The sequence below is a fragment of the Carassius auratus genome, chromosome 22 (genome assembly GCF_003368295.1).
Source record: "Carassius auratus strain Wakin chromosome 22, ASM336829v1, whole genome shotgun sequence".
Lineage (NCBI taxonomy): Eukaryota > Metazoa > Chordata > Actinopteri > Cypriniformes > Cyprinidae > Carassius > Carassius auratus.
The window spans coordinates 26,438,865-26,460,697 of NC_039264.1; the positions used below are offsets into that span (position 1 = coordinate 26,438,865).

General features: G+C 37.8%; 1 protein-coding gene and 1 long non-coding RNA gene across 5 annotated transcripts; one reads left to right on the forward strand and one right to left on the reverse strand.

The window, feature by feature from the left end:
* Positions 1-274: 274 nt before the first annotated feature.
* LOC113040187 (double-stranded RNA-specific editase 1-like) lies at positions 275-17,070 on the forward strand. Of its 4 annotated transcripts, none has more exons than XM_026198492.1 (11): positions 275-683; positions 4,119-4,145; positions 7,392-7,460; positions 9,549-10,486; positions 11,613-11,727; positions 11,804-11,972; positions 12,788-12,939; positions 13,053-13,221; positions 14,206-14,387; positions 14,472-14,650; positions 15,713-17,070. In XM_026198492.1, exons 1-11 carry the CDS (start codon positions 437-439, stop codon positions 15,887-15,889), a joined length of 2,424 nt encoding a protein of 807 aa, XP_026054277.1. In that variant the 5' UTR covers positions 275-436; the 3' UTR covers positions 15,890-17,070. The 4 variants fall into 4 exon arrangements, with proteins under 4 accessions (XP_026054277.1, XP_026054278.1, XP_026054279.1 ...); XM_026198493.1 differs by lacking the exon at positions 275-683 and adding an exon at positions 7,793-7,989 and having other exon boundaries at positions 3,628-4,145; positions 15,713-15,889; XM_026198494.1 differs by lacking the exon at positions 275-683 and having other exon boundaries at positions 3,628-4,145; positions 9,502-10,486; positions 15,713-15,889.
* A 155-nt stretch (positions 17,071-17,225) lies between these two features.
* LOC113040190 (uncharacterized) lies at positions 17,226-20,650 on the reverse strand. The gene is made up of 3 exons (XR_003275162.1): positions 20,526-20,650; positions 19,971-20,064; positions 17,226-18,704 (listed from the first exon to the last, which is right to left on the reverse strand). It is a non-coding gene; the product is annotated as an uncharacterized LOC113040190 (long non-coding RNA).
* Positions 20,651-21,833: the final 1,183 nt, after the last annotated feature.

Genomic DNA, 21,833 nt, shown 5'->3' on the forward strand with positions numbered 1-21,833 from the left:
ATATTTAATTATATTAAAGTGAGGATTTTAATTCATTTAAATAAAATTTGATCTCAACTGATTTAAAAAGTGACTAATAGGAAGAATTGGTGAACAACAGATATCCGTCTTAATGTTTATAATGTCAGTCAAATTAAGTACATTAAATTAAATACACTCCTTAAGTATTTTAAATGAAATTGAACTCATTTTCTTTCAACTGAATAAATAGTCAACAATTAATAAAAATAATAGTTTAGTTGCATGTTGATACCATGGTGCTCTAATTATAAAAAATAAAATTCAAATCACATTTAATACTTAATCTTACTTTGAGAGGTTTGATTGATTTAAATGACTTGTAGTTAACTTTAATGTAGTAAAAAGGTGACTATTAATGATAAGAGTGGTCAACAATAGCTATTAGTGTTGAGTTGTGTTGCTAACTGTCAGTTAAATGCTGTTCTGTAAGCATTTGACTGAAGAAAGAGGCGAAGCTGTTTCAGAAACACGAGGGATCCACCCCTCCCTCTCTCTCGCTCCCTCGCTCGTGTCCGAGGTGACTTCAGAGCGCGAGATGTGTTCACGGTTAGTGTACGGCGCTATGGCTCAGAGTCAGAGCTGCTCTCCAAGCATGGGCGAGTATTACTGCCTCGTTCGCAGGAGGTTCAAGAGAAGACGCAAGAAACGATCCGAACGCAAAGGTAAACCCTTTTTCTTTCCACACTTTTGAGTCGCTCTGGATCAAAGTTCATTTGTGTGGACGTTTACTCGTGAACATGGACTCACAAATGTTTGTTGACGTTTTTTTTTTTTTTGCCACTTGTTTTTCTCGTTTTGATTTGATTGTTGTTATTTGTGATTTATCAATGCCATTAATAGAGTTCATCAAGGTTTACAATACTGGGAAACCTAAAAAAAATGTTTCGGAATTTTGAAACTTTTGGTTCCACAAAGAACCATTCTGTCAAAGGTTCTTTACAGAAGCATCTCTTTCATAACTTTTTAAAATCTGAAGAACCTTCTTTCAGCACAAGAACCTTTTGTCAAACAGAAATGTTTAAGGTTCTTTATGGAACCATTTAGACAGAAAGGTTCTTCTATGGCATCTTGAAGCACCTTTATTTGTAAGAGTCTATATATAAATGATGTAATCCTAAAAAGAGTTTTTCTTTTGTTAATAATGCGCAGCAAACATAACATTTAGAGTTGAGTGTACTTGATTTCTGTTTTGTGTTGTGCTTGTTAATTTTATTTCTGACACTTTATATCAGGATCAGTAACAATGCAAATAAAACTTGGTTTCAACTGCCATGACAATGCATATTAAATTAAAGTAAATTCAATTCAGTCAAGAAGTCAATTTGTCTTTGTGTAAGAAATTTATTTACATTTTAATTTAACAAAATTATATTTAATTTAAATGTTTAATGTTAATTTAAATGTATTTAATTTCTTTGTGATGAATTTCTTTTAAATAAATGTAATAATAAAATTAATAAAAAAGGCAGTTTTTAATTTGAATTGAAAATTTTATTATTTACCTCCTGACTTAATAAAAATACATTTTTAATGTAAATGCGTTTAATTGTATTTATTTTCTATTTATAGATATATATATTAATAAAATGAATTATACATTTAATTTATAAATGCCTTTTGTTTATTAATAAAAAAATCTCTTTGATAATCTACTAGAATGAGAAAAGTGAAATTCTAAAGGAAAAGACAAAAGCGTGTCTGAAGCGGAGAAAGCTGTTGTTGCTGTCAGTGACAGTATCAGGTCTCAGACTGTACACACTGTACTAGTTCCTCCGTTATTTCCATCTATCAGCGTTCTTTTCCTGTGTGACTCAAGGTTGGTACGGCGCGTGTGCTGTGGGCGCTGAAGGCAGCAGATAGCAGGTTCAATTCAGACAGCTCCTCATGTGTGAAGTTGAATCCGTCTCATTAGAGCGGCCGCTAATCTCTCTCACCGCGGCCACAGCCACGAGATAACAGATCGTTTAGTCAACAGATGACCTTTGAATGCAGATTCCTGATGCTTCTCTGCTCGTTTGTAGCTCACAGTCTCTTTAAGATTCCTGGACGGAGATCTTGATAAGCAACTGTTCAAATATAATACAACCCTTCTCTCGCCTTTCTTCCCACAATCCTCTTCCAGTGGCCAGCCTCTGTGGTCCAGGAACTCATTTTACAGCTTTCTAGCTGATAAAAGTGTTGTTAAGCAGTGTAAATCATAATAATAAATGTACATATAATAATATATAATACAATTATAAGTATATAAATAACAACTCTATATTTTAGGATTAGTATTATTAAATATTAATATTTATTATTAGTATTCTAATAATGGCTTATAATAATAAGTTAGTCATATTTTTATTTGAGATTGATTACTTTATACAGCCGTAATAATTCTGTTCATGACTAAATTAGTAGAAAACAAAGCCTGGTTATGACAAAATGTGGAAATTTCATATTTCAGTAATTCTTAGTTTATTAGATTATTATTATTTTTTTTTCTAAAGGCAAATTGAATTGATAAGATTCAATAAGATACAAGTTTATATTTGTTGTATATAGTAAAATATTTATATATTGTGTTTAGTATACATTTATTTTGTAATTCTAAAAAATAATTCGATTAATAAACGTATTATAAATAAAAAAAATGTTTTTTTCTGAAAAAAATACTCAGTTTTATATATATTATTAAAACTCTATTTATTGTGTGTGTATATATATATATATATATATATATATATATATATATATATAAACACACACACATATCTTTACTAAAACTATTTTTAATATTTTGTTGAGAAAACAGCTTTTTTTATGTATTTTTTTCCTTCTTTCTTTCTTTTCAGTTGACTGCTGTCTAGGAATAAGTCTGCGGTGGTAAATAATCCCCGAGCAAGGATTAGAAACTTTCTGGCATCAGCTGGGTGAAAATATTCACACACCAAAAATGCCAAATTATTTCTTTTTGGATGCCTGCTTGAAAATATTGAATTTTGAACAGAAATGGGGCAGAGTAAATGAGATAAACATGGTTACTTAAGCGTTCCCCACCCTGTGCCATCGTCTCTCATGCTCAAACATGGAGATAAAGAAACCCATTTCCTCCAGACCAAGTGTAGTGGAGTGAAGTGCTGAGGGACGGACTGTGAGTTTAATCTACTGGAGGGGGGAATAAATTGGGCATTAGCTGAAGCGGTTCAGGTTTGACCAGCCGTGTCCAGCCCACCTGTCTCCTCCTCTCACTTTCACCCGCTCTCGCTCTGATGGACTCGGCGATAGATCCGTCTCTGTGGCATGTGGTGTGGTCTGGAGCTCTGCTGATAAAGTGTGTTATCTGTCGCACCTGTGCTCGACCCGTAGCTTCAGTGGCACCTGTGTTTGCCCCTTCATGTGATAGGAATAATGCCTGCTTTTCACACACTTTTCAAGTTCGCTTCTAGTTTAAACCAAAATAAAAAGTGGTGTTGTTTGTCGCTCCTGTATGACTGACTTTCTTCTGCAGGACCCAAAAGAAGATCGTTTGAACAGTTTTATCTGCTTTAAGTCAATGGGGTCCAATATAAAACACAACACTGGACTCCATTGACTCCCACTGAAAGGGGGGGGGGGGGGGGGAATTTAGACTCGGTACAAACTTAATAGGAAAAAATTTCGGAGCATGAGTCCATTTTTCTAGCTCTCTCTATCACACTGCTGTTGTGTGTGTGTGTGTGTGTTTCAGTTCATGAGTGTTAAATGATGAAATCGCTTGATTGGCTTTACGAATTGACACGCAGCCCTGCCGCTGCCCGCCGAGTCCCTACGGAGTCGACACTAAACGAATGCTGTCATAAAGATTTTACAGGTCCTGCGGTGAAGACATGGCGATACTGGCAGCTGCTAATTGTCTGAAAGATAGCGAGCTTTATTTGATCAACTCTGATGCTAAAACCTGTGACTGGCTGTTAGCAGAGACCCTGACACATTTACAAAACTGGGCTCACAAATAAAGCAGAACTAGTTGTTTTTATATTACTGTATGTATAACTAATATTATGACATGTAAATAGGATGTATTGGTCTGACACTATCTATTTCTATGTTTATCTGTTTTTTTCCCCCCACAGGGATCATCAACAAGACAATGAATGAAGGTAGGCAGAATATCTTGTGTATTTATAAAAAATGTTATATTAGTTATATGTTGTGTTGGTTGAGTTCTCATGCATTTAAAACCTGTAAAAGTGGATCCTGTCAATGTTTTCAAAATTGATATTTATTAGTGCGGTGAAACGATGAATTGCATCCAAAATAAAAGTTTTTGCTTACATAATATATGTGTGTATATGTATATGTGTGTACTGTGTATATTTATTATGTGTATATTAATACACATACATGCATGTTTATATATTTAAGAAAAATATGTTATGTTTAAATATTATTAAATATATTTATATATAAATTATATGAATATAAATATATACACGTAAATACATGTCAATATTTTCTAAATATATATTGTACGTGTGTGTATTTATATATACATAAAAAAAATATATATATATATACACACACACACACACACACACACAGCACATACTTATATTACGTAAATTAAAAAAAGAAATATTTTGGATGCTATTAATCGCAATTAATAATTTGACAGGACTCATTTTATGCATTTTATTTTTTTAAAAAAGCCCTGGCCATAAAACTGCTCTTTAAAAGTTAAATGAAACCCTTTTCTAAGACTTCAAAATGTCTATAGAAATGTTCAGTCACCCTTGGTCAGTAAAAATGATTGGAAACACGTAATTTCAGTCTCACTAGTGTGACCAAACAGGTTTTCTGAACACTATTATTTTCTTTATTGGTCAGTCCAACAGAAAGCCACGCCCCCAAACTCACACCATTGGTTGAGCTTCTGTTGGACAGATCGAGATCTTAAAGGTATAGTTCACCCAAAAATAAACATTCTGTTGTTAATTACTCAACATCATGTCGTTCCAAAGCCGTAAATCCTGAAATCCGAGAGCTTTCTGACCCTCCATAGAGAGCAACACAACTGACACGTCTAAGGCCAAAAAAGGTAGTAAAGACATCATTAAAATAGTCCATGAGGCTTGGTACTCTTATGAATGTGCTTTGAAGACTGACAAGGAAAAGAACAAATAATTGAATAAAGTTGAATGAAGTATTGTTGTTTTCTTTGCGCACAAAAAGTATTCTCGTAGCTTCTTAACATTACATAACACATGGACTATTTTAACAATGTTTTTACTACTGTTCCTGGTCTTGACCATGTCAATTGCGTTTCTGTCTAGGGAGGGTCACAAAGCTCTCGGATTTCATCAAATATATTTTAATTTGTGTTCTGAAGATGAACGAAGGTTTTACGGGTTTGGAACGACATGACAGTGAGTAATTAATGACAGAATGTTCATTTTTGGGGGAACTATCTCTTTAAAACAGAGCAATGTTTGAGGTAGGATGAATGCAAGAATGAGTTTGCATTTCTGTTCGACGAAAGCCCTGTTAGTTGCGCTTTCCTTTAATCCAAGAAAACATGTAGTACTTGTGGAACGTAATACCTTATAGGCTGACACCGAAAGGTGGTTTCTTTACTTTTGCTGACACTTAGAAAGAATCAGGCCAAGTGTCTTTTTCTATCTGCACAGCACATGCACTCCACACACACGTTTCTCTGTCCAGATCTCTTTCTGCATTTCTTCAGCTCTCCCTTTGGTCTCTCTCACTCCTGCAGTGTTTCCTGATGAGCTGGAGGGTCGTAGAGCTGAGCTATTGCTCGCGTTCAGGCTGCGTCTTATGATCGTACATCTACCCTTCACTCAGAAATACCCGCTGTGCATTCTAAGCCGTCTGCTCTCCGTGGTCCTGAATTCATCTTTCTTAGCTCGCAGCTTTCCATGGTGCTGAACAAGAGGGGCGTTTAATGCACCGTCCCGTGCTGTTTTAAAGCCCCAAATGCAGTTTCCGACACGCTAACAGTGTCTGTGATGTCATTTCAACTTAGAAATGCCTTGAGCTGATAGCTGACATCTCCGATGCTCCGTTAAGAGAGCCAAGTGTTTTTATTTTTGTAACTTTAAGAACGGCGAGGATTAAGAGTTCAAGCCAAAAGTTCAGTTTTATGGTCAAAAGTAGTAGAAAATGCACAGAAAAACTGCTGTCAGGTAAAAAAGTCAATTAGTATAAGATGGAAACAATCCCATGAGGTTGATCTGTGTGCTTGTTCTCGTTTCTAAAAGCAGATGTCGAATGGTGAGTGGTGTTGGCCAATTTATCAATTCCGCTCACTAATGTGCTAGGCGTCACACTGTGAGAAATGCCTCCTATTATCCCACGGCTTTCATTTTCACGAGGGTTTGACATGGCTAACCCTTCTTTTATGGCATTGTAGCGTCGTCAACATCAATCGGTGATCGCCATCAACGAGCAGGTGCACTTATCTCCGAGTGAAACGTGGACCGATTTCGCATGCAGAATATGTGATTTTATCCAGCTCCCGACACCTTATTTTCCACTCCTTGCATTCATAATGGTTTCTAAGAGGGAAGGAATTTAGATTTCATGTTTATTCACCCAAGACATTTTCTCAGCTCAGTCCGGCATCAAATGGGACATTTCGGAAAGATTGAAAAGTTGCGATGACAGGAAATAAAATGGTGTTTATGTCTAGAGCGTCAGTATATCGGCTTTAAAAAGCTTCTGTTGAAGTGCCTGCGTGCGTCACTCACTTTAATAGCTTTGGTGATTTATCGAGCTTCTCAGGCTTGTTTATCATGGAGTCTCTTATCAACTGTATCCACTTCACTCAGCCCCTTCAAAGTCTCGTCTTGACGGCCCTGTCCTCGTTCAAGCCTTTACGTATGGACGCTTCCATATCTCCCTGCCTTTGGATTCAGTTATTTTGTTTCTGCCAATATTGGTTCCAAAATATGTTGCTACAGAGGTGTGGCAAAGCACGAGAAAGAAATATATATTTTTAATGCCGTTTCTAACTGGCATGACCACCGTTTTTAAGTATATTCAGGTACTGGGTTCAATTAAAAGACGTGCTCCTCCCCAACAGACGTTTAATTCCTCTAAAGTTTTGTCGGTTCTCACTCGAGCTGAGGCTTGAGTGCTAAAAGTGACTGTTTTCTCAAAGCGTGATGATCTGTCTGTCTCTTTCACTGATTCATTAGGGGAATGTTAGCATTTAATTGGGCAATAATTGCACCTGCACATTAGTTGTCTCCCGTCATTAAAGCTGGTTAATTAGCCTCATTAAGGGAGCAGGCGGAGGGTGTAAGTGGGAACAGATGACTTCAGTAAGCAGAAATCATGATTGGAGATGAATTTTAAATGTCCTTCCCTTGGTTTCTCTGCAATAGGAGCCGGTGGGCGGCCCAGGGGGCAGCAGAAGTTCTGCAGTCTGGAAGTGAATGAAGAAAAACACATGAGTGAGTGTTTTATCGTTTTTTTTTGTTTTGTGTGCGTGCGTTAGGTACAAAGCTAAGCCATTTTAATATTGGTTCCTTACTTCCTTAACAAATTCTACATATGTATTGTTTTGTTGCTGATGTGATAGCCTGTATACTCCAAAAACTGCAGTGTCACATTATTATTAGCAGTGTCATTGTCATTTTTTTGCGTTTAACTGTTAAAGATGATTAAAAACGAGGGGACCTGAAAGCTCTAAAAGAATCCGAGAATCTGCAACAGAATAGCAGATGTGCATTAATAGTGACAGCCCTCGAATTCTGCTCTCTTCTGCTTTTTTCCATCTTATCAGTGAGATCCTGTCACGTGTTTTCCACTCGCTTGTTGCCTTCGAGCTAGTGCACAATCCACAGTTTCCTCAGAAGTCTATAAGGGGGCATGGTCAGGAAGTTAACACCGTGCCCAGGAGGACGATTTGTAGACGGGCAGCGCAGAGGAAAAGTGAAGGTTGTTGACAACTCTGAAATTGGAGTGTGATGATTCAGTCTGGTGAGGATTATAAACTCTCCCGCTCCAAACGCAACACCTGTGTGGAGTTTTCAAGCATTATTTCAGCTTGCAGGTTATGTTCTGTGTCGTTCGTTTCAATGACGAAGGCCTTTCTTTAAATCTGTTACTGAATGTTTGCCAATGTTTGAAGTCAACTTTTTGTGATATATAGGGGCTTTTGCACTGGAGGAATAGTTCAAAGAACTCTTGGCGAAAATGTGCTTTTTGGTGGAACTAGGAACCACAGGAACAAGGAACGTATTTAGGAAACTAAATTACAGTAGCTGTGGGTGGTCATGTGTTCAATAGTTAGAAAGTTCAGGAGGATAGACTGAACTTTTGAGATGAATCACTTATTGTATTGGCTTTTTTTTTATTGTCTTTATTGAGATCGGACAGTATGTAGCCAGGAAAGTGGGGAAGAGAGAGGAGGATAGGATCGGGAAAGGTCCAGGAGCCCAAAGGCGCTGTATGTTGGCAGTTACAGAGAGATGAATGAACTTTTAAAATTCTTGGACCGAAGTTACTTTCTCTGGACATCACAGGTTTGTGTTGCTACTTGTACATATTCCATCGAAGATCCTGAAACTCCTTCTGGAGAAGGACGACGAGAGTTGTGTCTGCTCCACTTTCCAAGGCTAGTCTGGCTAAAACATTGTGTGATGGATCTTGATGAGACTGTACAACAACCTCAGTACAAATTGCTGTCTCAGGACATTCATTTATGTTCAGTGCGTGTCTAGAAGTTGCATGTTTGCGGATATAGGTTCAATGTAGAAGGAAGGCAAGATAAATGCTGTGGAAAACACGTTTACACTTTATAGTTATACCAGTGCATCTCAGACTCACATTTCCATGAATGCACATCACCTCCAAACATGCAGATCTTCCCAATCAGAATTTGGGAAGAACCTATTGACAAAATTGTCCCAAATTGACATCTGAGATTGATTTTCTGGTAGCACTGTCTACAGAATATCAGTTGTTTTTGTCTGTCTGTTCTCTCTCTTTTAACTTTTTTTTCCCCTGATCACCAAATAGAGTAACTTGTCAAGCTTTTACTGCAGGATGTTATAAATGAGAATTTACACTCATTTCCATCTGCTTTGGAAACTGGTTGATATGATGTCCTTTGTTTTGGTAGATTGCAGTTGTTCTTTAGTAAGGGTCAACAATGACCCTTAATGTATTTAGTAATATAATAAAAACATATATTTGGGGGAGAAAAAATCTGGATTACTAGGAAAATTCTATAAATATCTAAATAATGAAAATGTTAATGTCCTGCAAGTTTGGTGTACAATTTATATTTTTTAATTTTTTAATGTTAAAAAAGCAATTTGCCCTCAATCTAAGTGTTATATTAAAAAAAAATCTTTTGAAAGCAATATTCATATTTTTAAACCATATTTATATTATTTTACTATTTTAGATTAAATCTGCTTTTAGGATGGTATCATTCAATCCAGTTACAAAGAGAGATGAAAGAATCTCTAAATTTTACATTTACAAGGTCCTGCGTGGAAGGCATTGTAAGTTACTCTCTCTGGACATCACAGGTTCGTGTAGCATGGACGTTAAAGAAAACCGCAACCTGGACAACCTCTTCTCCAAAGAAGCGCTGGGGGAGGGGCCTCACTTAACCAATGGAAATGCTCGGGGATTGAGCAGGAAACGCCCTCTGGAGGAGGGCAACAAAGGCCACGGGCATTCCAAATTCCGGCCCAAGAAGCGCAGGAAACCCCAAGGGCCAGTCTTGCCAAAAAATGCTCTCATGCAACTGAACGAAATCAAGCCAGGACTGCAGTACAAGCTCCTGTCTCAGACGGGGCCGGTACATGCACCCGTGTTCGTCATGACCGTTGAGGTTAACGGACAGTTATTTGAGGGCTCAGGCCCAACGAAGAAGAAAGCCAAACTGAATGCGGCCGAAAAAGCTCTGCGCTCTTTCGTTCAGTTTCCCAATGCGTCCGAAGCTCATCTCGCGATGGGCCGCACGCTGACCGTTAACGCAGACTTCACTTCAGATCAAGCAGATTTCCCAGACATGCTATTTAACGGATTTGAGACGCCCGCACCGCCTGATGACACCTTCTACTTGAGTCTTGGCAGCAATGGGTCTCTCTGCTCCTTAAACGAATACCCTTTGCCCGTGGCGCTGAAAAACATCAACCGGTCACGTCCTGCTCTCCCAGTACCCCCTGCATTCACAATGCCCCCTACAGGCAGTGGCAAAAACGCTGTGATGATCCTAAATGAGCTTCGGCCTGGACTGAAGTATGAGTTTGTGGCTGAGAGCGGTGAAAGCCATGCCAAGAACTTTATAATGGCAGTGACTGTAGATACACAGATGTTCCAAGGTTCTGGACGGAATAAAAAGCTGGCGAAAGCGAGGGCAGCCCAAGCCGCTCTGTCAGGCCTTTTTAACATGCAACTGGACCAGACACCATCCCGGCAGCCAATCCCAAGAGAGGGACTTCAGCTACACCTTCCTCAGGTGAGAAATGTGTACCCCATCAATTTTTCCCCCTCTATGGTTTCAATCTCTTCCCCAGAATGTTAACATTGGGTGCCATTGTGTAAGTGATCATTGTTTGGTCAAAATTACCTCATGGTGGGCTAAGTTTAGACTACGATGAACGTAACTGATTACGCTATAAATTAATTCACTACGACCCCATACATAGGACTTCTGTCTTGCATTTTATCAAGCTTGATATTTGAAAAAGCAATTTTAATGCGATTTAAATGCCATGCTTCGGTAGCTTTACTTAACCATCATTTGTCCTTTATAAAGCTTCTGCCAGTCTTCATTTAACAGTTTTAATTAAATCAGAACCTACACGCGAACGTTTCAGCTGGATTTCAAATGAACTCAAGCATTAAACTTTTAATCGGTGCGCCAGTGTACACGGCATTATTTACACATTAGTTAATCCTGTTCATAATCCCTCCCATTCCCCCTTGATAACAACCGAAGAGAATAAACAGAATCTTAATTAAAATCAGATACAGAAGCACTCCTCAAACAGGAAAACACATCGCTCTCACCTCTCTGTCTAAAGAGATCTTTCAGTAAAAAGGTCTGTCACTCAAGCAGTTCATTTCTTTTGTGTTCAAGCATTTGCCATTTTGTCTGCCATTTTCAAATGGATACATGTTCTATTTTCAAAAGCATAAATTGAATGTGTCCTTGGAGTTTATTCCGTAATGCTGTAGTCTTATAGCAGTTGAATTCTTGCTGTTTAGCTTTATACAGTGCTTGCATGTCATTCAGGTGTTCACGAGTTCACATCTACGTATATTAATACCGTAAGTTTATGCGTATTTGGCGTGCTGTCCGGGTGGAGGGCTCCGAGCTCGGGATGTGGCCCGAACCCAGAGTACTCCCCCCGGTTGTGGTAAGAGTAGATGGATCTATAAGTGAGGAGAAATGGGGTGGAGGAGGGATGCTGAAAACTGTCAATGAACAGAGATATGTTCTGCTGTTATTTATACCTTGTCATGAGTTTGATTACTGATTGGTCTCCACTTGTGTTAATCAGGTTAATGAACTGCGACTGTTCCTCCCGAACTTTGTTATAAAACAGCATTTTGTACAGTTATGGTTGTGGGTTCTACAGGTCCTCGCAGATGCCGTCTCCCATTTAGTTGTTGAAAAGTTCAGTGAGCTGACGGATAACTTCACATCTCCACACGCACGGCGGAAAGTCCTTGCAGGTGTTGTCATGACAACCGGTAAGCACAATGCAAGCTTATGACTGGAATGTTGAACATGTCCTATATGGCTGAATGAATTTTTTTTTTTTATCAGGTACAGATGTGAAGGATGCTCAGGTGATTTGCGTCACCACAGGAACCAAGTGTATAAATGGAGAGTACATGAGTGATCGAGGACTGGCCCTTAACGACTGCCATGCTGAGATCATTGCACGTCGCTCCCTCATCAGATACCTGTACAGTCAGATGGAATACTTCCTCAGGTGAAACACATATACATATTTAGCTTACATTTGGAATTATATATTTGTAATCATTCTAAATTATAATAATAATGTTTTTTTATATAGTGCTTTCTAAAAACTCAAGGAAGCGTAACTATCATTCATTATTCACCGTGACAGAAGAAATAAAGGCATACATTTACACAATGTAGAGAACACAAAAAGCACAACCAGATCATATATGTTTTCAGGTGTTTAGTTGTGTGTCATCTGCATGAAAATTAAAGTTAAAGCCATGTTGACGGATGATGTGACCTAACAGAAGTAAATGATGAAAACTAGAGACCCGAGAACAGATCCCTGAGGAACACCATTAATGTCAAATTGACAGTAATGTATAATTTCCATGCTAGTATATCATATCTTAATGTTATTGCGGTTAAAATTTGAATTAAATTATTAACCAAATATACTTATAAAATAAATCTATAAATTATATATTTATAATAACAATAATAATAAAATATGTAATATTGTTTGTGTAACAATACTCTCTAATCATCCTTTAATTTTGATCATTAAAAAATGTCCACTCATTCACACTAGCCTGTGGATATGGACGATTATTTTTGGATCAATTTCTCAGATGCCGATTAGCATGAAATTATATAGACATGGATGTGTGTGTGTAATCAATTAGACACAACCTTTATTTGCTGTGAAATAATAAATGACAGATTTAATGACATGGGTGTCAGGCCAAGGACCTATTTTCAATTAGAGACATTTCAAAGCCCTCTTAATGGTCTCTGTTGACATCATAGATCTCACAAGTGTGTGTGTTTTGTCTTTAGCGACAGCACTGAGGAACATGAGAAATCCATATTCAGATGGTGTAGTGAACATGGCTACCGGCTAAAAGACGATATTCAGTTCCATCTGTATATCAGCACATCGCCCTGCGGAGACGCCCGGATCTTCTCCCCTCATGAGGCTGGTGCCGAGGGTATGTAAATTATGACGGATGGATGGATTTGCTCATTTTGTTGTTGTATGCCACAACAAAATATGGACCAGTTTTTAAAAAGTAGTAAATTCAATTCAACTCGCTCTTTCTAGACCAGGGCGACCGACATCCAAACCGCAAGGCTCGCGGACAACTGCGAACCAAGATTGAATCTGGAGAAGGTACAATACCTGTCCGTACGAGTAACACCATTCAGACCTGGGATGGAGTGTTGCAGGGAGAACGACTCCTAACCATGTCGTGTAGTGACAAGATTGCCAGGTATGATTAAAAATATTGTTTTCATAGAATATTTGTTTTCTCATGCCTCTTTAAAAATACATTTTCCCTAAAGCAGATATTTGTAAGTTTGTAACCCATTTCAATTCCATTGAAGGACATTTGTTTGATGCATTACGATGTATTTTCGAATCCAAATTTGTTTTTCGCAAAAATTCTGATTGTAAATAGGGGTGACCATAAACTGAATAAAAGAGCATTTTTTTTCCCTCTTTGCTTCGCCTTTTTTTTTTTGGAAACGATTTGGCTTTAATGATTAATTTTTCTTTTTTTGAGGAAAAAAAAAGCCTGCTAACATCAGGTGGCACACTTCTGTGGTGACACCTCTCCTTTATCTGCTCGATGTCGGATGCTTCCTATGACCATCTTACTCTTTTCTTAAGCCCCCTCCCCACAACTTTAATGAGTGTCGTTAGCATTCCGTTGCCTGCATCCAGTGGCACTCAAAAAGCAGCTGATTGGCTGTCGTCTTGGCTCTGAAACCCCAATCACTTCAGCTCTCTCCAGAGCGGGGGGCTCCCTGGAGCAGGGGCATTGGGCCCCTGATTAGGGCTCTGATTTTGGTCTCTAAAAAACAGCCGCCTGCTGAGGGAAGCCATACTGCCGCAAACACATCCGTATGCCTTGCATTGGATGCCAAGAAATACACTCCAGTTAAACACAGTCGTTATCATCCAGCTGTGAGCTAAGGCTTTTTGAAAGCTCAGATCTGATGCATCACCTTTGGAAAAAAAATCCCTCTGAAGGCTGAGGAAATCACAGTGATTGAGATTATAGACCGCAGGTGTTATTTTTCCGATCATTTCAGTGGTTGCCGTAAATATGACTGTGTGAGTGCACCCTTTTGACATCAGGATGTTGTTTTATTCCTTCATGATACTGTGGCATAAGTATCGTGCTGTATGTCCGCAGGGGGCACACCTGTACTTTTTAAAAACATCTGTGGTTTTCTTTCTCCTTTTGTAGATGGAACGTCATTGGAGTGCAGGGGTCTCTTCTGAGTTATTTTACAGAACCCATCTATTTCTCTAGTTTAATTTTGGGAAGTCTGTATCATGCCGACCATCTTTCCAGAGCCATGTACCAGCGCATCGCCGACATGGACGATCTGCCCAAGCCATTCGCCCTCAACAGACCTCTTCTTAGTGGTAAAACATCTCAAATAAATGATTGATTGTATCGGTTTTCTCAGCTCTTTGCCCAACCATGTCTGTTTTCTCCTTTCTCTGCAGGTATCAGTAACGCAGAAGCAAGGCAACCTGGGAAAGCTCCCAACTTCAGCGTCAACTGGACAGTCGGAGATCAGGGGTTGGAGATCATTAATGCCACCACAGGAAAAGATGATCTCGGAAGACCGTCTCAGCTTTGTAAACAAGCCCTCTACAGCCGCTGGGTCTGTCTACATGCCAAGGTAAAGCATTTCTGTAAAGGTGGATGATAGTTCATGGATGAATCTCAAGAATCAAGGTTGACTTTTTAGCAAGTATGGTAACTTATTCAACCCTCCACATTGCGAGTAAATCACTCACATATGCGACTAAATCTTCACTCTGGGTAATAAATTCTCAGAATTTACTCACCAATGTGTGAGTTGGAGGCTATAAAAGTGTAAGTATAGCACAGATATATTTTCACTCACCTAACACACTGACTGCATGATTTAAAGTTTCACTGTCCGTCAAGCGTTCTGTGCTATTTCTCAGTTAATCTCAATGGATGTGCACCGCACAACTCTCGTGTGAAGCCATGGCTTTGTCTCACGCACACGCAAAGAGAGAGAGCGAGAGAGACTTACTGTACATAACATGCAGAATTGACACGGTACATGTAAATGATATTGTTTCTTGTATTTTCCTGCCAAAATGACGGAGTTCCTTTGGAATTCTTCAGCTTTAAGAACTCTCAGTCGGGTTCTCTGGTAGTAGGCGGAGCTAACGTTCAAACAGCAATCTCATTGGCTGTTGCTCACCTATTATTGACCCTTTTTTTGCATACAACCTGATTAATATTCCTGAATCCAGTAACCCTTTATTTCTTAGTGTTTTTATATTGTTCTTATTAGTAGAATTTGTAGTATTATTTATTATTCAGTTAATACTGAATGACCAAAAAGGGGGGTAACAGTTTACAAAATTCAGTAAACTGAATTCGAATTCAGTTCGGTTCGATACGTCCTTTTAGGCTGCCTTGTTTGAGTGCAGTGGCACTGAGAACATTATATTTCACACACTTTAAGCTTTTTATTTTCCAAATGTAGTAGGATTAGTCCAACAAATAATTTGGTTTGTAATGCATACTGAACTGAACCGAAAGCCTCGTACCAAATGGTTCAATACGAAAAAATGTATTTTTCACCCATATCAGTCTGGCGAGTAAACTAAAAAATGTACTAGCCAGTGGCGATTCAATTGCTAAGGTGTTTGTAGAGGGTTGTTGGTATATTAAAAAGCAAATATCCTTCTACCTCTCTCAGCTCAGTGAGACTCTGCGGATCCGAGGATCTCGGCCAGGCTCCTACCACGAGGCAAAACAAGCGGCAGTGGAGTATCACGCAGCCAAACAGACTCTCTTCAAAGCTTTCTACAAAGCAGGACTTGGAGCATGGGTTGAAAAACCCATTGAACAAGACCAGTTTTCCCTTACTTCTTAAGATAAGCCAAGAGAAAGAGATTTTTGTACATTTACATGGAATGCAAGGTTTTAATCTAACCTCCATAGTTGTTGTTATTTTTTTTTAGCCTCTCTTATTACTGAGAGTTGCTTGGTTTCTTTTTATCTGTAAAAAAAACATGGTGTGTTTACTCAGAAAAAACGAAATGGCTGAGTTAAAAGTAACCCGGCTGAAATTTTACCTTTGGGTATGAACAAGACCTTGCTCTAATCCAATCAATCAAGGTGGCTTGCACAGTTAATCACATCGACTATAATGCTGCCTTAATTTTATCTCAAAATGATTTTAAGTTACATCTATAATTGCATTAGGTAGTGGATCACTGTTTTTACATTAAATGATTTCACCAAGGAAGTTCCCTGCAGGAAGTTTTCACTCAGGACAGGAGACAAACCGATCTATATTATGGTTGCTATAAACCAGCAGCTTGGTTGCACAAAAATACACATCATTGTGAAAATAACTATAGAGATGCGCAATACAACATGTATGTGCTAATACAGATTAAATAAAACCTCTTCTGACGCCGATAATTGGTACTTCTACCACCTTCTACCAGGTGCTTTCTGCCACCTTTTTAAACACCCTTACATTTAAATAACTTCTATTGGAATTGAATTATTTTATTCTCTACAGCATCTTTTTGACATTTAGCTAACTTAGGGTGCTTAAATAACAGTCAAGCTGTGATAATTATTATTAAGTGCTATTAATTAACAAACCGGAGATGTTTTATTCACTGCATGAGTTTTGTAATGGCCCACTTTTTCACCTCCCTTTTGATTAATAGGACATAATTAGCTGTTTAAATATTCAGCCGATGTCTAATAACTCCGATAGTTACAAATATAGGCCAATAGCAGTAATTGACCAATATGTGTAGCTAAAAACAATCCAACAAAAAGTTTTCTCAGCCCAGTTTTGGGTAAAGTCAAAACCTAGTGTTTTATTCTTTTTGTTGGTTTTTTTAATACTTATTAATGTATTCTAATGTACATGTTTTTTTTGTTGTTGCTGTTGTTGTTTTTTTTTTGTCTTAAACCACATTTCCACTTTATTGTAAATGTGACAATTTAGTTTTCTGTTTAATGTTAAGAATGTGATGCCATTTTTATTGAAAACAATAAAGACTGAACTGTATCATCCAAAATCAAAGTTAATCAGAGTGCGACTGGGAAACATTTATTGCTTTTAGAGAGAAAAAAGCGGTACGGTTGTTGTATGAAAATACTGAAAATACTGATCTGCAATATTACAGATTCCTGAAAATGACTTAAGATTTCATATTTATTACTTTGGTCTTGCCTCAAAAGGCTGCTTTGTGTTCCTGTTTGCATGTGTTCATGAAGCACACAAGACCGTAGGGTGTCTCATTCATCATTTTACATTTTAATAGGGAGTTTTTTAGCCACAAAGTGCACACTTTTTTTGCAAAGCACTGAAGTGAACTTCACAGTGGGTTTCAACCCAACAGTCTTTGCTGGATTACATCACCAAAGTGTTAAGTCTTCACTCCTCACTCCTCAGATGACTAAGAGCAACATTTGAGACCGGGCCTTTATTATTAAGTGTGTCTCTGCTCCGCAGGAGCTCTAGAATCAATGTAAACTCTAGTCCTCAACCTAGTTATGTCGAGAACATGTCCTGGAATATTCCCATGATGCCACTGTGTTCTACAATTCAGGATGCTCTTTGTTTTCTGAACTAGAGTCCCGCGTGAATTCAGTAAGTGCTGCATCTAAGCAAAGACTCGAACGTTAAAAGAGCTTTTACATGAGAGGAAAAGTATAAAAGGATCACAGTCTTTGTGGTATATCACTCTCTCAGATTTTGGTCTGTCAAACTTTTGTTTCACGAGTTCTAATGTGGTTCCCCAAACAACAAACGTGATTGCAACGTGTTTCTCTTATAATCCTGAAAGTTGTACTTCATTTCCCCCTCCCAAAAAACGGTATTTTGTGCAATTGTGCCGATTTATGAAAGCTTGAACGTTTTTAAATACCCAAACAATTTAATAGACTTGGTGAGGGATTAAAAACACATTATCAGTATTCTGTGGGTTCTTAAGAACAAAAGAGGTTCAAGTGGATTCGTTTCTGGAAGTCTAATTCCACTAAATTATGACCTTTTGTTTACCGGCAATAGCGACATAGGAAATGAAGCGATTAGCGGTGTGCTAATCGCAGTGACTAGAGTGAAATTGTGTTTATCTGAGCTCGCAGGCTCGTTGTGGTGGATTGGTCTTTGAACAATGGCACTTTCGACTAAAGTGCTTTTATCCGTGACTCCTTTAATTCATGTTCTAGAAATGCTTCCTCTCTTTTCTCTTTTTACATTACCATTCATCAGTTTTTGAGGGCTGAAGCCTTTGTTTCTCTAAAGAATGTGAAAAACGTCTAAAACATGCCTGTATCCTGTTTTATGTGCGTTTAGAGGCGTACAATTAATTTGAATCATCCCATTTCTAATACTTTACGATGTCCTTGAACATTGGATTTTTAAAAATGTTCACATTTATTTACAAATTTTTATTTTTTAGAGTTCAGGCAGGACTTTTTCAGAGTAATATTTTAAAGCGATTCATTTTTTTCTTCACCCATTCGTATGAAATGGAAATGGTCTGATCGTCTGTGCAAACCTGTGGCTTCCCTCTCACAGCTGTCCCGCTTCTTCCCATGGTGCATCGGGAGCATGTGGGTTTTTGGGCCATATCAGCTCTCCACACCTGTGCGAGGTGAGAAAGTGGAAGATAATCCCGGCACGGATTTGCCTCATCTCTACGCTTCACAGGAACCTGAACAAACAAAATAAAGTAACCTTATCGGCCATCAAAAGTTAAAAAAACTTTCACCATCTGTCAGCACCATCTTTTAACTTCAGAGAACTTCCAGCGCGAGAAAAAGAAAGCTGCCCTCCGTTGTGCGAACCGTGCGGATTTGTTTACGGTTCAGGGAAGAAACGAGAGATTTGCGGATGGTTTTCTGAGTTCGATCAGACTCAGGGTGAGGCAGGATTAGCGTTAGACGCCTTTCATGGCTTCCGGCTTCAACCTTTATCTCCAAATTGCCTTTCAGGAGGTGAAGTGTGTAAAAAGAGAAAAGCGGCGCTTTTTCTGCCCTTGTCGCTGGAGTCATAGATGTGCGTCTCACTCCACTTAAACTGTTTTTGTTAAGTGTAATTTGAAAGCATTGTGTGCGAGCACAACGTGTTGGTTGTTTTGGTTGCTTCAAATTGCCAAAGCGAGATAAGATGATTTGAAGCGTAAAAATAAAAAAATGTCAGGGCTTTTGGATGAAAGCATTTTACCTCAAAGAAAATTGACTCAAGTACTCCCGACAAAAATCTCGGACAAAGCACACAAAGTTCAATTTATGATGGACATCTCTATTTTTTGTTTCTTTTACTTCAAGTAAAAACGCAACTAACTAAAGTGATGCTAGTTAAAAGTTCACAAAGAATATAGTTTATAATAACTCGTTATATTCAATAGAATAACATAAATGAAGTTCAAACTGAAATTTCAGTTAGGAACGTAAGTAAAATTGGAGTAGAATTGTGCTGGTATTCGCTAATGCGATATATCACGGTTATGAATATGCATGATATTGTTATCGTGGGCACGTCAAAATACCGTGAATAGTTATATTACAAATTATTCTACATTTGGAATGCATTTTAAGAATACTATTCCCATCAACTATATATATATATATATATATATATATATATATATATATATATATATATATATATATATATATAATGTACACAAACACATATTTTAGTTTGGAAAAATTTCAGTATGCAACAGCGTACAAAGCAAAGTGGTTGCATTCAAGTTTTTGGCCCTAGTCAAGCTCTAGATGTCAGTGCTGAATGAGTTTGGCCTGCACTGTTGTGATAATGTATCGATTCGCCAGTGTCTTTGATTCAGAATGCACCTTGTTTCATTTGTCACAGCTCGTTTATTAGTTTGATTTGACACCATTAAACTACTAAATGGACCTTCCCGGGCCTTTTAACGTCAACAGATGGGAGAACAGACCTCAGAGCATCTTACCTGAGTTATAAGAGCATCAACGTCAATCTTTCACCTGGTGCTGCAAACGCGACCCACCTGCTCAACGTGTCGAGCTGAAGAAACCAGCTTCTGTCTAAGAAAGTGGAATCCAATGTGATAGTTCATAAACAGAGAGACCGTACAATTTAGTAGCACAGTTTCACCACAATGTCAGAAAGACATACTCATCATTAAAAACAAATATATATATATAGCATATCTTTAGCATAGACTGCATAAAAACAAGTCTTTAACGTTTAACATTTTGAAAATGGCCAAAGAATCTGCTCAAATTGAGATAAAGGTAAATCTATAACATAATAATAGTTTTTATACATTTATACATAGACCTATTGATTATTGCTGATAACTTCGGCACTGTTGACTATAGTATGGTTATTTTCAGAGGCAACTCAGGCAAGCCCTATTTCGCCTCAGATGCTGCGATATGGTATGTTTTCTTGTTGAGAAAATCATACTTATAATATTTTTAATTGGATAGTCTTTGTATTGCATATAATTGTAATTCTTATTCGGAAACAGCGTTCTACTTACGTTTCCCGCCTAGTTTAATCGTGTCGGTCACAGATTTTGGTCAACGAAAGAAGTAGCGCCTCAATTTGTGGGCGTGGCTTCTTTATCAACGGCTCAACAAAGGCGGCCTTTGGGCTTGTGATCGTTTGTTTTCAAACTGTAAACGTTATTAACGGTCTGTTTATGTTTTTCATATTGGTGTTTTATTACTTTATTTCATATGCAAAATGTTAGGCTTTAATATTAACCTTTTAAAATTAAAACAAGTTTAAAAAAAAAAACATTTATTATTGTTACTTTACTTTTTTGAATGTTTATTTGCTCGTATCCAGTTGGAAATTTTTAAGTTTGGTTTCTGGATATTATAAAATTAGGTTAAAAGACATGAAAAAACGGATGGTGAAAGCTTCGCTCTCTCAGATTCTCTTTCTTTTTCAGATAGACGTTTCATTTGCATGCTGACCTTCATCCGAATGTGAGTTTGCCCTTTCCAAACTAAGGCGGCACACTGCAGGAAGAGCAGCACGAGATGCCACAGAATCGGTGATTTTAGGAGCGCAGCGCCTGTGAAGTGAGATTAGAGCCTCAATCAGTGCTGTCTGTAACAACCGAAGCCACAGAAATGTTGGTTTGAAAGATTATGGAACTGATCTGTTGAGGTCTTGTTTGCATTATATGCATTTTTTTGTGTTCCACAGTAAATGGCAACTGTTTCTTTTGTAAAATATTATTATTAAATTATTCATAAATATAAATATTATTCTTGCATACCTTACAGTGTATTTACACAATATAAAATACCTAATTTTACATTTCTAGGTTGTCCAAATTCCAAAGCTCAGCCTCTGCAGCCATCTAGTGGCCACTAAGTAACACCACTAGTACTAAATAAAAAAATATAAAGAGGGAAACGCCTGTACTGAGGCACAAACGTGATGGGCGTGGCTTTTTTATTCTGTCTTCCTATTGGTCTAAACCCGGGAAGCGTTTTATTCGCGTCAGTTTCTGCTCTGTTTCATATTAAAGCCTAACATTTTGCATTTCTCGGTTCATAAAATGATGAATTGACGGTGGTGCTTTAAGGTATGGTATAAATGACTACAGCTTGAGACATTTGCTAATAAATTAAATTGAACCTGCGTTTGTAGTCACTGTTTGCCCTGCAGTATTTCTTACTGCTTATATTTTGTGTGTACTACAGTAATACCATGTTTTTGTACATTTTACCATTAGAATACCATGTTTTTTGGGCTTAATAAAAAAAACTTTGTGTATTTTTGTTCGTTGTTAAATCATTTACTTTCATAATATATTATCCAATGTGAAATT